Source organism: Rhipicephalus sanguineus, chromosome 9 (assembly GCF_013339695.2).
Source record: "Rhipicephalus sanguineus isolate Rsan-2018 chromosome 9, BIME_Rsan_1.4, whole genome shotgun sequence".
Taxonomy (NCBI): Eukaryota; Metazoa; Arthropoda; class Arachnida; order Ixodida; family Ixodidae; genus Rhipicephalus; species Rhipicephalus sanguineus.
This window is the reverse complement of record NC_051184.2, coordinates 19,759,136-19,770,630: the sequence shown is the minus strand read 5'-3', so window position 1 is coordinate 19,770,630 and position 11,495 is coordinate 19,759,136. Positions and strand designations below refer to the sequence as shown.

The window sequence follows — 11,495 nt, the reverse complement described above, 5'->3', positions numbered from 1 at the left end:
TATTTATCCGCACACTAGCACCGCAACTAGGTAGGTTAGCATTAGCTTATCGTTGCAAATTTCGGCTGCAGTGTTTAACTGAATGGAATTAACTGTCAAATGACGTGGTGTTGCAGCATTCCCCGAATCTTTTTATCTCTCATATTGTACAATTATCTTGGTTTTCGTTCTGTTACGGCTGCACCAATTGATGCGCCTTCTTATATCGTGATATGTGCATCGTCTTTGTGTCAGCACCTATACGATATTTTCTTTTTTCTTGTTCGCCAATCTAGTCATACCATAAAGTTGCATCCCCATCCTGAGGAAATCCCATAACGGGACTGCAGTATTTTAAATGAATAAATAAAGTAAATAAGTTATAGCAAAAGGGAAACCACCCTAGTTGGGTCTGCCCGACTTTTCTGACACTCCTTGGCTTTTTTTTTTTTTTTTTTTTTTTTTTACAGATACGCAGTTAATTGACGCGCACCCCTGACCTTTGAGGTCCTCCTTTCAAAAAATTTAAAGCGTGTCTTTTCTTAACTATTCATAACGATTATCACGGCATGAGGCTGAAACGTACTGGCTAGCCTGACCGGGGGTCCGGTTCTTGTAATCGCCGTCAGGGAAGCAGGGGCGCTCCTAAATAAATTAAGAAGAGGCCGCCCTTTAATTATGTAAACACACACGTACACGGCGCCGAGCGCCGCTTTAGACGGTCTTTTTCTTCTTTGCGTTCGCTATATAACCTCTGTGTATACCGCGTAAAGTCAATGTCCACGCCCATGGCCACACAGACACGCGCAACTTCCGGAAACAATTTACAGCGAAGAGAGAGAGAGAGAGAGAGACACGGTGACACGACCCCTTATGACGCGTCACCGTTTTCGCTGTATTCTCGGCCCCGCACGAAGCCGCGCGTTTTTCCGCGTTTTTTTTTTTTTTTTTTTTTTGCGTCGGCAGCGAAAGTGTTTATGACGCGCGGCAAGAGCTTTTCGGCAGAAAGGAAAACGCGAACAGAACTGCGCATCATCTTGTTTATTTATTTCTCGCTCTTATTTCGATACGCGCGGCGATGAGAGCATAGCAGTAACTGCGACTCGTAACGCATCGTAACTGCGACTAAGACAGCGGCGGCGCCATGATATTTGTATGTTTGTGGGCGGAGGGGGGGGGGGGGCAGGGGGGAGGGGCACTTATGTTTTGACGTTTGCTCTAAGCGAGGCAAAAGGGGGGGGGGGGGGGGCAGGCGAGAACCTGGGGGGTGGCACTCCTGTGACCACCCTGGACACAAACAACACAGAATGGAGAGAAAGGGAGAGAGGGGGAAAGCGTGAACAGCCAGGGTATTCTATAGTTTGCATCAAGACACAGTCCCATATAAGCGGTGTCCAAATCCACACTATACAATCACGACTCTCTCAGCAACAGAAATACGTCTCGAAGGCCACGCTTTTCTTCGTAACATGCGCCGGAAGCCATTCCGGAGCCGGAAACGCGTCAAGGAGACCATGTCAGAGGTCCAAAGTATAACCTCCTTGGTCCAGACATGCGGCTCAGCGACGTTTTTTTTTTTTTTTTTTTTCCTCTGAGTAATAGCGGCAAATCTCGAAGGCAATGCTTTTGTGTAGAAACACGTCGCAGACAATATGTTCATCATGAAGTTTCATACTTGTAAGTACGAAACTATGACATCTGTGGATGACCTTTACTTATACAGGTCATCGGATTCCAGTGAAAGTTCAGCAGCCAGCAAGTATTGGGAAATGCTTCTAAGATATTATAGTTTAATGCTGATACTGCTTACGAAATGCAGAACCCCGGTGTCATTGACACCATCGTGACGTACTAACCACAGAGAGAGAGAGAGAGTTCACTGACGCAGTGCATGACAAAACGTACATAGAGTACAGACGACCTTGCTCATGAATATGGTGAAAACAATTAGCAGTGCTGCGCGCGTTTCTTCTGAAATCGCTAACGTGTATGAGCCGCAGCTACTGCACGAACAGAGTCCCCCAAGCGAAGCTCCCTCTGGTTAGGTGAAGCAGATCTCGAAGGCTTTGCTTTCGCTGGCTTCATGCACCGGAAGCAATCGCAGAGCCAGAAACTCGTCACGTGCACCATGTCTTAGAGGTCAGACGCGTTCCACCTTTTTGGTACTGTCAAAACGACGAAGTTTTGACAATGCAAAAACTTGGTCGCAGAAATATGTGCTAGAGTAAATTATTACGGATATTATTACGAAAAATAAATCACACATCCGCCTTTTTCATTTTCCTGCGCTGCCCTCTGCCGTTTTAGTAGGAGTCGGGACAATTGGTAATGCCAGAAAGAAAGCCTCCGAGATCAAGGGGCGTTTCGCGACTTTTCCGCTAGGGGAAGGGCGCATGCGCTGTGGCTTCGTTAAAAAAAACAAAAAAACGGGCGGCCGGATTGAATATGTCACCTCATTGCTGCATTAAAGAAAATGCACAACTGCATAATCAACTTTGCAGAAAAACAAACGAGGATACCTGCATCACGTGACCAGTGAAATGGTCTGTACTGGCGAAAAAAAAGTCAGTCTTCAGGTCGAACCAGACCTAGCCTTTAAATGTAACTTCCGTTTATAACAGATAACCGAACACCTTCTCATATCCTGCAAACTATCACCTGACTTCAAAATCCGTCGATCACATATCACTTTTGTGACTCACGTTATGACTCACACGATTCTATGACTCACATTACGAGCGGCCCTCGTCGCATTTCTCGATCATGCAAAAAATAATGACATTTGAAACGAAAGGTCGGCTGATAACGTCTTGAACGGAATAAATTTACCTCTACTTACGCGTCACTTCCCATCCAGTCTATCGCCTATACTCTTCCCTGCTGAATTAGTCAGCGCAAAAAAGCAAACATCGAAAAAAAAATCTGCAGCGTAGGACTTCATTGAGGTTCTTTGTCGATCTGCAGCGTAGCTGCAGAAACTACCAGATGTGAATGAATCAAGGGCTCGTTTTTTTCTTTTTTTGTTTTTTTTTTTGTTAGACGTAACTTTATGACACCAATAGAACATGAAGCCAAGGAAGTGGTAGGGATCGTTATATGTAGTCTTTCCACTGTATTCTAGTAATTCCGATATAAATGTAAATAAGTTAAAGTAGACGGAAAGACAACTTGCCGCCGGTAGGGAATCGAACCTACAACCTTCAGATAACGCATCCGAAGCTCTGCCATTTGAGCTACAGCGGCAATCGCACTGCCGTCCAATTATTCGGGTATTTCTGCGCATTTAAACACGGGAATGTTAGCCAGTTCTGCTCGTAGCCGTGACGGCGAGTGCAGAACACTTTTTTTTTTTTGCTAGCTGACGTCACGTAGCACGTGATTTCTTTTTTTTTTACGAGGTGGCAGCTGACCAATAACCCCTCCCATACTACCTGAAGGGACGAAGCCTGCCAGAACGAGACCCCCGCTATGAATGAACGAAATAAGGGGAATGCATCAAGCAGCAGCGCAGCCAGAAATAAATTTCTGTTCGTGCGTGCGTTTGTATGCGTGCGTGTACTATATACTCATACAAAACTGAAAATTTTCGGCGGGTTGGGGGGGGGGGGGGTACTTGAACCCCCATTCTTCCACCCAAACTACCCCAGGTGAAAATGTGTGACTGGTAATGAACTGGGATCAACTGGTCCCAATTGGTCCCAGCCTGGAACCAACTAGTACCAGTTGGGCCCCAATTGGGACCAGAAGGATCCCATCTGGTCCCAGTTGGGCCCCAACTGGGACCAGAAGACTCCCATCTGGTCCCAGTTGGGCTCCCATCTGGTCCTGAGCCATCTAGTACGCCAGTGGGATCAATGGCTCGTTTTTCTTTAAACAACCCAACGAAGTCAACAGACAAGGAAAGTATACGGGAACGTTATTTTAAACTGTAGTGTAGTAATTACGGCATAAATATTGTGAAAGAACACGCGCTACGAAAGTTTCAGCTGCCAGGGTTAAGGAGCAAGCAAACACACACACAGGAAGCTTAACTCCAGTTAAATTAACTTTTAAAGGGATACATTAAAGGGACACTAAAGGCGAATAATTTATGCTAGAGTGAAAGGTCAATGTGTGAGAACGTCTAAAACGTCAATAATATCAACAGCAATGCCCTACTAATCGAGAAATGAAGGTAAATGTAGAACACGATGTGCGCCACGAGTGGGACATTTTGGAAATGATCCCGATGACGTCAAAGAGTCCCGACTACAATTAACCACTACTAATCCCAACTAGTTGCGTTGAAAAGAGAACCTTCCGTGCATCACAAGACGTAATAAAATGCTGCTTGTTCGTTTCCGTTTGATTCACAGAAAAAAGAACCTCTTCGCGTTGCCATGGGGACGGCGCGAGTGGTTCAAAAGTTCCGCTGCGCGTCTCAGTGGTAGTTTCGGTATCGCTTACTGCTGCGTGTGCTTGGCTCTCGCTATTTTCGCCCTGTGGATACTCTACTTCTGCTGCTGCTGGCCAAGCTAAGCTCCGTTACAGTGAACTATAGGGTTTTGGAGTGGCCCGTGGCTGAGTCTTGGCACGGTTGATGGCCGCTGTTGCGCAAGAAACCGTAGCGTCGGAGGCCAGGTAGTAAAGTCGGGCAACGTTGGGCACGGTAACTGCTACGTCAGAAGGCCTGCTCAGGCGGGTGATTTGAAGTGCGCTAACGCCGTGCGGACCACTAAAACGTGATTTTCTATTAAAATAAACATTCCCTTGGCACGAAACAAGCACTACGAGGTTTCTGGACCGCTATTTCCACAATCAACGTCGACTTAATATTCGCCTTCAGTGTCTTTTTAACGATAAAAATGAGTTCAACCGCATCGGTGAATTGAGAAATTGCAATAAAAAAAAGAAAGTGACATCAGAAATTGATAATGGTGAAACGCCATTCTAACAGTCAAAAGGGGGCGCTAAGACTGCCCCGTATCTTCACTCAGTGGGAGATGTCCCGTCGTTGGTTAGTGTGCATGGATATGACTGCGCTGGTATTGGACGATAACGGCGACCACGGTACCCTGATGATGACAGTGCAAGAACTGTTTACCAGCCGCCTTCATAACTCCGGAAAGCCAGGGACCAAAGACAGGCCGTTGTGATAAGCACGCGAATCTGTTCATTTTCATTTGGTATACATTGCGAAACTCTTTCTTTCCAGTAGCAATCGCGGAATGGAATAATTTGACTTGCCTCCTAGTAATGGAACTAACGAACTTCTTGAGTGCTGATGCGTAACGTACCTTTTTTTTTTTTACACTGATTGCACTGAAGTTCCTGGATTACGCGTGTATTTTTTGGTGTGTCTGCATTTCACTTCGTGTTCCCTTCTAAATATTACTTTTATTACTGTTTTAAAGTTTGTTTTTCTTGTGTGTGCTGTCCCCTTATGTAATGCCCAAACAGGGCCTTCATGGGTTAACAAATGATGATGATTATTATGACGATGGTGAACCGACGACTTCTGCGCCGTGAACTCTGGAGGATCTGGGTGTACACCACTTCCGGAGGCGGCGCGCGTTCGATCCCATATGCATGCGGCATACGTTCGAACACCAATAAATGCCAGCAGCTGACGAAGCGTGGGCTCTACACGGCAGCTGACGCCCGAGCGCGCACCATTGACGCAGGCGCGCATATAATGCGGTTTATGGCGCTTATCAATCACGATCGAAGCACGCGCCTGTATCGAAAGCGCAGCACGGCAGTCACGGCGAATGCGTCGTGGCCATAGACAACGTGCTCGATTTTTTTTCTTCTCTTCTTTTCTTTCGTTCCGTCCGTTCGTGCGAACGTCGGCACTCGAGCAGCAGAATCAGCTTTTGTGCGCCATCAGCAGGATGCGATCCCATAGCTTTTGTGCGCGTATTTTTAGAAGGCCTCGAGTAGTGGAATCGTGATAGCGAACAGATTAGCGAAGTGCTGACCCGGCGTATGTCTTCATGCGTTCTCGCTAGGCGCGTAACATACACGAAGCAAATTTATATGTGTATTTCTGAATAAATATTATGCCTAAGGGCAGACTTTCGAAAAAAAAAAAAAAGATGAACGCCGCATGCGACACACACGAAACAATACCGAGTCGAGTCATCTGCGAAACAGTTAAAAAAAATAAATAAAAATAAAATAAAACAATGCAAGCGGAAAAGTGACGAAATACGTTTCACGCTCGTCATGCAGCCTCAGTGCAAAGCCCTCTCTGTTACTGCGCAAACGCGTGCACAAACGCACGCTCGCTATAGCGAAATAAAATATGCCATAAATACAGAACTTTCGACAAGGAGCCAAATGAATCATAACAACGCAACGCTTAACCCTCGCCGTAGAACACTGATCTCATTGAACCAGAGGAACGACGAACGTGATCAAGTACACCTACCTCAACTGCGAGTTCGTTATAGGCGATTGGCGCGATAAACAGTTCGTTGTAGGGGAGCAGAGATCAACGGCGAGATGCCTTGAATTACAGGGGCGATTATTTCGCGCTAAGCTATAGTGTCTGTCGCAATTCAAAGAAGGCAGACGTTCAGGGCGAGAAGGAATCTAGAAGAGATGAAAAATCCTTGGAACACGGGTTATCGCTCGAGTCAACATTCCGATTAGTTTGTCGCATTGTGACCAGTATACACAAGTGACTTCGATCTAAGGACATTAAGAGAAGGATAAAATCGTGACGTTTTTTTTAGGGGGGATGAAACCCTCCCCCCCCCTTCCTATGAAAAAAAAATTCTGACTACTCGCTAGGCTGCTAATGTAGATGTAGATCCTGAAGTTTTGGCTCACACACACATCCTGCGGGATTGGCCAATATTCGGGTAGCTATGAAGAAATATTTAAACTACATAAAAAAAATGGCATCACGACAATCCCGGAACCTTACGCAACGCCATGTGTTGCGACAGCTCCTGAATTAATAATGTTGGGGCTTCACGTCCCAGAACCACGATACGATTCTGGGAGACGCCGTAGTGGAGAACTTCGGAAATTTGGAACACCCTGGAGTTCTTTAAAGTGGAACTAATTCTAAGTACCCGGGCCTCTCGTACTTCGCCTCCATCGAAATGCGGGCGCCGTGGCCGGGATTCGATCCCGCGACCTTCGGGTCAGCAGTCGAGCGCCATATAATCACTATAACACCGCGGCGGGTCGCCAGTGCTCCAGGGAAATGTCGAGAAAGACGACGAAGAATGCCTTTGGCATTCTGAAAACGAAGTGAAGTTCTATTCTACAGCGTCCTAAAAAAAAAAAAAAAAAAACGTTAAAGGGCAACACGTATTAACGCAGAAAAATATTTTTTTTCGTCGCAATAACGCAGTAGTAGCACATTAACTTACGGAGAGCGTCGATGTATTCGTGTTACATAAGCCAATACAACTACTAAACTACAACCGCAAGGTGACGCGACGCTCTCTGACATCGTGGTCTCCGAGTTCTCTTTTATTTCCGAGCCAACCAGCGGAGCTGTCGAACCGGTAAGCGACGTTGCTCGTGCTGCTATCGCGCGATGAATAATCATTCCGAGGAGAGGAACGGGCATCGAACGTGACCAACTGGAGCGCCTCTTTCGCCGCCAGCGTGTCACTGCAGCAGCTATCGACCGCTTTCGCAAGGCCCTCCATTCTTTATTCCTTTTTTTCTCTCGCGACGCACATGCGTGCGGCGTCCCGTTTGCCAGTCAAAATACTGCGCACGAAACCCAAACATCGATGCGGTGGTTTTGACATTACTATCCCACAGTGTAGCGAGTTGTCGCTGCGTCGCCGGTGACACTGGGTAACACCGAGTAACGTCGCAGCATTCGATCCATTGCGTCTGCTCCCGTTCGTAACTGCGATCAAGGATTGTGGCGCCATCTGCATTTGAAGGCGCGAAGTGTGTGAAAAAAAAAAAACCACCGCTAGCGCGGATTTCAAACGCATATGAAGGGGGTTGCATGAGTAGAATCGCAGCGCTCTCGTTGTGCCCGAGAAGGTCTTTGAAAAAAAAGAAAAAGGAAAAACAGAAGTCACGGAATTCGATCATTCGACTGAGATGAACGAAAACATCGTTGGTATTATAACTTGATAGCCACGTGGCTTAGATACTGTAAATGAGGCAAGCTTGAAGAGATAAACTCTTGAACACGGGCTGTCGCTGGAGCCAAAGTTTCGATAAGCGGCCTTGTCTTGAAGAAGACAAGACCGCTGCCTTCAGAATCGACCCATATAGTTTAGACAAAATCCAAGTATTGTGCCATAGGGAAATACAGTAGAACAGTATATTACCAGTCATTCTCGTGCTGGCTGGAAGATGATACTGTAGAACAATGTAGTATCGCCAAATATTTCCATGCTAGCTGACGGGTCACACTGTATGGCATTACTGTATGTCCATAAATCTTTGCCATACCGACCGAAGTGTAGTGCCGACGCTTAACACTATAGAACTGTTACCCCCGATTCCCATGGTGGCTGAAAGAGAATACCGCGAGGTAATACTGTAGAAAAGTAAGATATTAATTAACCATCATTACCATGCTGGCCGAATTGCCATAACTGTAGTTACCGTAGACGCTGGCGCCAGAGTACCGAGCGTTAATCTTTATAGAAAATTGAACACAGGTTGACTGAATGACTTGGTTCGCGGTTGCGTACTGTAGAACACTATATTACCACTCATGGTCATGCTGGCTGAAGGGTAGTACTGTAGAACAATGTAGTGTTACCAGCCATTCTTATACTAACTGATACTAGCTGATTCCCATACTACCTTACTACCGTAAGGCATTGCTGTATTACTGTACATAATTAGCAATCTTTTTCATACTGACCTAGGTGCAGTATTGTAGGGTAATACTACAGAACACTACAGTGTTACCCTCAATTCTCATGCTAGCTGATGGGTCACAGTGTAAGTCATTACTGCATTACTGCATATAATCAGTAAAAAGACTGAAGTGTAGTACTGTAGGGTAATACTGTAGAACACTATATATTATTACCCCCAATTCCCATGCTGACTTAATACTGCAATGTATAGAATAGTGTAGAAAAGTTACTTAACCGTCATAGACAGAGGTAAATTATTTGATATTTCGTCCTTACAGGGAAGACTAAACCATCAACCATCAACTCACCACTATGGTAATTCAACCATCGTCACCATGCTGGTTGAATCGCTACTCGGAGTTATCACAGACGCTGTAGCCGAAGTACCCCGCATTAACTTAGCAGGAAACTGAATATAGGTCGACTTGTTTCACTGTCGTCGACGGAAAGATTACGGGGCCGCATTTTTTTATACATTTAATCGCATTTCGCATTCTCGCATCGACGACCCTCCGTCATTAGCTCGGGCGTGGCTCGGACGGCGAACGGGCGCGACGTGTGATACGAATGGAAAATGAAACGGAACGTTTCGAAATTCGGAGAACCCCGCTTATTCGCGGACTCGATCAAGTTTAGAGACTGCGCTGTACAGACTCAACCTTGGCCTGACAGTTTTTTGTTTGCGGAAAATGTGCGATATTTTTAAAACGAACGCCCGCGCGAACTTTAGAAAAAATAAACGAGGGCCCTTTTACGACCAGAACCTTTTAACTACCGCGGTGGTGTCTCCTGCTTTTTATTTCTTCCTTTTTTGGTTACACCGATATCCCGACGCTGATATATCCGCGGCTATTCGCTGAACCATGAAGCGTCAGATTGTTCGTATACACGAAGATACAGGCAAAGAAGGAAGTTAATTACGCTAATAGTAACTGGTGGATAGTTGCAGAAACTACTATGTCTCAGATAGATGGCTGGGGATTAGCTGGAGAGGTACTACACAAACGCATTGCTCATGTTCATCTAGATTCGAGAAAGGCCCGTAGCCAGGAATTTTTTTTCGGCGGGGGCAAGGGGGGGGGGGGCAGCACTTGCTGAAGGCCTTCACTATTTGAGAAAAATGCCTATTTTCATTATTTATTTTCAGTAAAACACCATGTATCAAATTTCCGGGGGGGGGGGGGGGGGGGGGGGGGGCGCCCCCCTCTGGCTACGGGTCTGATTTGAGACCATCTATCTATCTATCTATCTATCTATCTATCTATCTATCTATCTATCTATCTATATATATATATATATATATATATATATATATATATATATATATATATATATATATATATATATATATAATGCCACGAAGGCGAAAGCCAGCCTTTTACTTTTCTTCTAGTTGATTGTATTGATCCCCACCGCCCATGAAAGCTTTTTGCACTTTCCGTGGTTTAGGCATCGGAAGGTTTCTGCACCTCACGTGCGTCCGGGACAGTGCCACCGACATCATTCGATGACGTCATCACTTGACGTCACAAATTTTATCCGTCTATGACGTCATGGTGACGTCATCACACGACGACGCTTTTTTGCATCACTCGCGTTGATGCCGACAGTCACTCTTCATGTATGCCGATGGAGGCATCTAAGGCCTTGATATTGTGTTGCCCTTCCTCGTCGCCAGGCTCCTCGCAAGTGGCGCCCCCCTTAGCGGCTCAATCCGGCAACCCTGAGCGACCGGCTCCGCGATGCCGATGGACGAGCGCCTGGTGGCCTCCATGTCGGCCTTCTGGCTGGGCGTGGCGGTGCTGTCGCCGTGCTTCGTGCCCCGCAGCGAGAACCGCGGCGTGATCCGGTGCATGCTCGTGTGCAGCGCGGCGTGCCTCTACCTCTGCTGGCTGTGCACGTACCTGTCGCAGATCAACCCGCTGATCGGACCCGCGCTGCCCAAGCCCGCGCTCCTCCTGCTCGACCAGTACTGGACGCCCATGGACAACCACAGCACCACGACAGTGGCGGCGGCGGCCGGAGAGCAGCTCTAGCCGTTGCTTCACCACGCAACGACTGTTCACTAATGCTCACGCGAGCGAAGGACTGTGTAGCACCAAGCGCTCGTCTTTCCATTCTGACCCACGGTTCACGAAGGGACCATACGGAGTTAAAGGGGTCATTACACTCAACTTCCGATCACAGTCTGCGCTGTGTGGGTTAATTCTTATGCGTCCACAGACAAGCTTGCAAAACTTTAGCGCATTTAGACTTAATTTAAATTGAATACTCGAAGCGGTCTGAGAGTCGGGCAACACTGGCGCGCTCCCGAACCGCGACGTAACAAGCTGCTTGCTTTGCGAGCGCCTGCATTTGGGTGAACGAATTTGTTCCGCGGTCAGTTGCGCTATTTCAATTCCAATTGAGCTATTTCAAATTTGTTCAGCTTACCAATGGAATTAAACGACTTGCACCGGCTAAAGCAGTGCCCCCGCGGCGAGACAGCAACAGTGGCCGCGTGTGGTAAGGTAGCTGATTTGGTAGCAGGCGATGGCTCCGCTACATGCATCACATGACGTCACCCACGCCGTGGGAAAATGGCGGTCGCCGGCGGTGGGCGTGGTTTATAGCCGGCGGCTTCTATAGGGTTTAGGTTGGACTGAAATATTCTTTTGCAGTATATTTCTCACGGAT

General features: G+C 46.8%; 2 protein-coding genes across 5 annotated transcripts in view; one reads left to right on the top strand and one right to left on the bottom strand.

Moving 5' to 3' along the window:
- The window catches only part of LOC119404699 (microtubule-associated serine/threonine-protein kinase 3), a 307,846-nt gene that overhangs the window by 73,586 nt on the left and 222,765 nt on the right, over positions 1-11,495 (bottom strand). The window lies entirely within an intron of this gene.
- LOC119404701 (V-type proton ATPase subunit e 1) lies at positions 7,250-11,313 on the top strand. Its single transcript, XM_037671345.2, has 2 exons — positions 7,250-7,484; positions 10,498-11,313. The coding sequence occupies exon 2, from the start codon at positions 10,562-10,564 to the stop codon at positions 10,853-10,855; it is 294 nt and encodes a 97-aa protein (XP_037527273.1). The 5' UTR covers positions 7,250-7,484; positions 10,498-10,561; the 3' UTR covers positions 10,856-11,313.